At 44.1% G+C, this 4,488-nt stretch overlaps 1 protein-coding gene across 1 annotated transcript; it reads right to left on the bottom strand.

Annotated features, from left to right (window-relative positions):
* Positions 1 to 582: 582 nt before the first annotated feature.
* On the bottom strand, positions 583 to 2,671 carry RPS14 (mitochondrial ribosomal protein S14). Its single transcript, XM_088500509.1, has one exon. It carries the CDS (start codon positions 1,541 to 1,543, stop codon positions 1,214 to 1,216), a length of 330 nt encoding a protein of 109 aa, XP_088356635.1. The 5' UTR covers positions 1,544 to 2,671; the 3' UTR covers positions 583 to 1,213.
* Between the last annotated feature and the right edge of the window lie 1,817 nt (positions 2,672 to 4,488).

Below are 4,488 nucleotides of genomic sequence, written 5' to 3'. Positions count from 1 at the left end.
TTCGGTTGCCAGTGCGTGTAGGTAGGAGTACATTATGGCACGATCAGTCACCCGGGCAAACCAACCCTCCTCCGAGAAGAATTGTGCTATGCCCCCGATCCCTATAGAGCGAAAGAGCTGCCTGGTGATCCCTAGGTTGCAGCACGCCCGGTCGTTAACTCCTCGCGCCGCTGCCGCTGTTTCTAAGACCGACCGACGCCTCACATGCACAAGTACCTACGTAGTGTTGGTCGCACATTCAACATAGTGTTCGGACTCATGTGCCTTCCAGAACCTGGGGTATTCGAGTCAGCCGCGTACGATTAGCCAGCCTTGCGGCTGCAAAAGGATTAGGTTAGGGAGCTGGGCTTTTTTCGCTCCTCTCACATTCGTTCGAGCTGCTTCGCTCCTCCGCATCCCAAAGTGCGCTGCCTTCCTAGGCGCACAACACTAAGTAATCCAAGCCAACCCACATTACTGACTAACAGTGGATAATCATATTACTTAGAGGTACTAAATATAACTCCATGAATGAGCAAGATGGAGGTTGCATTAATGATAAAGATCTCTGGGGAAACCGCTAAAAAAAGATTGAACATGTGGGAGGCGAACGAATTATGTTTTCATTTTCCCCGTATGGAGCGCTGAGTTACTTACGAAAGTTGTACCGAGGGGGTGTGCAACGTCCTTCCCCATATTCTAAATAAAGAAAGCCCTTTCCCACGTTGCTTGCCAACTGGTACTTTTGGGTCATCAGCCCCCCCCCCAAACAGGCTACGCCCGCGGAGCGAAAGAGTGCTCATCCGGAATAATCCGTTGGGGCACCCTCCCTTTTAATTCGAAATAGGTAGCCGAATACCGCCCTTGTAGCTGCAGCTCCTCCCGTTGGGCATAGAGCCTTTATAGGAGTAGCTCCCTTGACTAAGAAGGGGGCGGTACAAGGATTATCGAGAGCTCTCGCTCCTTTCCCCATCCAATCGCCTGTGGGGTCAAGGCCCGCCATTTGGCGGATAATATCCACCTTCCTTGACCTCAATAGGTCTTCGGCCTAATATCGGACTAGCTCTATCTCAGGGGCCAATGGAGTGGTATTGTGATCCAAAAGGTGATGCTGTATGGATCCAACACAATCCCCTCTTATCACGTCATCCGGCAGATATGGATAGGGGACCACCCCAAGGGGTGGATTAGCCGGACCAGCTTCCTAGCCCTTGTTCTATTGGTTTGGCGGTTGCTACCAAGACGATTTCTTTATGCCCATCAAAGGACCTCGAGATGCTAATCCACGAAAAATGATACGAGAAATTCGAAAGAACTCATATATGGAACGAGGGCGACTCGTGGAAATACATCGGTTTCTGACTCGTGGAAAGGAACTATTTCTTGGCAACTTGGACAACTTATAACGAAGTTTGTCCTGCATATCACTAGGAAGATCCGAATCTTTACAAAAGGCTTTATAAAGCTTTCGTCTCAATTCATATTTAGTCGTGAGCAATCTACGTTTGTGATCTCGTATATTTCGCTTCTCCGACACGAATCTCTTACTTAGAATCTCCCTCATCTTTTTACAAAAAGCCCACTTATTATTAACCAATTCATTAGAAGCTGCTCATCTGGTCCTTACTTTCCCCTACCTTTCGTAGGCTTGTTCGGGGAGTAGCCTAATTGATAAAGTATACACTTGTGTAGGCCTCTTTAATCCTGTTGACCATTCGAGGGCGGCGTGGGGCAAAAGATGGTTTTGATAGCCTCGGGACCATTTTATGGAGCTCGATCCCAATGTTTTCCAAGAAAGCTATTTATTTCTTGTCCCTTTCGGCCACTGACTCTTCGATGATCGCGCGCTCATCTAGTTCGGCCCGACGAGCTTTACTAGCAGAAAGAGGCAGCAAAAAAAAAGAGTTAGATGCAGTGCACTAACTCTTTCTTCTGGGATTGGGGCCCCTTCCTCCCCGGAAACCACCCTGTCTATGATCTCATGCACGATGCCAAAGATCCTGCGGAACCAAGGCGTCAGCATGGCATCGATCTCAGGGTGAAACTGTCTACAAATAGCATTAATTATTTGGAAAATGAGTGCGCTTAGGATCACTTTTTTTATAAAGGATCCTGTTGACCTGGGCGTAGGCCTCCCATGGGTCTTATGGTGGCTGTGCCAATTCGGGGCCCGCCCATGATATATTGGGCTCTCAGACGAAATCCTCCTATGGGATCTCGTCTGTTGGGCCATGCTACGTATTTTCTCCTGCGAGAAATCGCCAAATGCCTTAAAGTCTCGCGAAGCAAAGTACACGCATATGGGGTCCCAGCCCTTTTTAAATTCCTGGGACATTTGACCCATTTCGGGTCCCAAGAGTTCCCGAATCTGCTTTTTGGCCAGACTACTTTTGACCATTTTTTCAGTAGACTGGATTTGAAGGCCGAAACAGAGACTAGTACTATCTATATCTTCTAAAAAAGCAGATACAGGTAGGTGAGTGTTCAGTGTCTTGCTCACCGCGAGTTTGACTTCTTCGGATGCCCTTCAATAAGATATGAAAATATTTGATTTGCATGCTCCTGTTGGGTTTGACTCCTCTTCTTGTTCTATTGATCAAAAGTCTTCCCGCCACCAACTGTGGAGGTTCCCATACAAAGACCGCTGGGGCCCCAACCCTTACCCACGCCCGTGATTCCCCAATTTGATTTGAAGATCCGCTGCTACTTTCGGATTTCAGTCGGATTAAGATCCTCAAAATGGGAAAACAAAAAAATAAGTACTCGTCGCGGTTTCATCGTAGACTGAAATGTTATAAAGCTTCGATTCCTCTACCAGCCGACGATTCTCCGAGCCATTTCCCGTTTTTCGCATAAAAATATCGGAAGTTACTTGTCGGGTTAGCCTCTGAGCTCGCCAATACTCTTCTAAGCTTCCACTTGACAGGTTCAGCAGTTGGCACTTTTTGTAATGCGGGCTCGGGACCAGACAATACAAAACCTTCTTGCTCCTGTCTATATCTTCTTATTTATTTAAGATTTTGACAGCTATTCCTGCATATGTAATAAAAATCATTTTTGAATGACGTTTTAGTTTTAAAAGACAGCCTTTTATCGTCAGCTATAGCTATTAAAACCCATGCATAGCTATCTTAAACTCCCTGGTTGCAATTCGGTAGCTTTCTACGGGGGTCTATTACCAAAAAACATAAAAATTCGCGTCAACTTCGGGAGATTGAGCTTCAGTACCTCCTTTAATTTAATTAATTTAATGTATATATATATATATATATATATTAAAAGTAAACATAATATTATCAATGCACATGGATTTATAATTTTTCTGGTCTCACATACCCAAATTCCTAATTAATTCATTAATGTAAAATCATAACACATTCCGTTGTTGACCCATGTTCCCACAGTTTCCCACATTTGATTGACACACAATCTCTATCTTAGGCTAACCAAAGATTCAATTTAGGGTATTTAATTGTTTTTCTGCTTAAGGCTAATGATGTGGTAAAATTTAGAACAAATGGGATTAAAAGGCTCAAAGTGGCTAACAAAGGTGAATGCAAGGGTAGGCTATTTGGGATAAGTGAGTTAATAATCAAATAATGGCCTTAATCATATGCATGCATATAACACATTAAACATTGGACATATAGGATGGAACAAAATATAGATCACAATCATAGAGAAGCAAGCACACAAGAATAAAATTTTTATGGTTAAATAGTGTAACCATGTAATTAAGCTCAATTCTCATTGGGTTGTCTATTCTTTAGCTTTAAACTGTGTTCCAAATACAATCTTCAAACAAGTTTAACACAAAATTTTAATTTAAATTAGTGAAATTTTTCAAAAAAATAGGGTCTTAAAAAGAAACTTATTATTTTTTCAACCAATTAGAACATGCATGCAAATATCTGTTACTATGCAATTTATCCTATCCTAACAAAAGAAAAATAACTTATTGGTGTTAAGAAAGAGAAATTACCTCCGGAAGTCAGGTACTGACCGACCTCCCCTCACTTAAAGCTTGGCACCGTCCTCAGTGCCATCAGTCAGGAACAAAGGGGGGCTAGTAGCAGCATCTCCACAATCGGGACCGTCATGGCTCCTTGTGCTGGTAAATGAAGTGGAGTCCGAGGTGTATGGGTTTTCTTCAGGTGGGTGGTTACCAACAAGCAGCTCCTTGAGGTATGTAAATAGTCTTGTTACAACGCTCTCTTCGCTTTGCTTGCTAGTCAAGCCAGTCTAACCTCTCAAGTATCTGCTGGAGCAGCTGGTTTGTTGAAGGTGCTTGTACTGTGGAAGGAGAAGGAATATCTTTGGCTGGTTCTGCAGTCCGGCTGCTAGTGGCTGCTGGAGGTCTGATATACTTCCCGTTAGGGACGATCTGATCATCCCGTGGAATCATGGCCTTGGTATCCCCAGCTCTGTAGGAGACTCCGGCTGATGAGACTAGATCTGAAACCAAGGCGAGAAAAGCTAGGTTACCCGCAATCTGTACATGTCCCATAG

This window comes from Arachis ipaensis, chromosome B9, assembly GCF_059453495.1.
Source record: "Arachis ipaensis isolate K30076 ecotype BB chromosome B9, ASM5945349v1, whole genome shotgun sequence".
Lineage (NCBI taxonomy): Eukaryota > Viridiplantae > Streptophyta > Magnoliopsida > Fabales > Fabaceae > Arachis > Arachis ipaensis.
This window is presented reverse-complemented; position numbering and strand designations above follow the sequence as displayed.

What these genes read in the sequence shown, in the direction of transcription:
- RPS14 (XM_088500509.1), bottom strand. Translation starts at nt 1,543, where the DNA reads ATGAGGGAGATTCTAAGTAAGAGATTCGTGTCGGAGAAGCGAAATATA.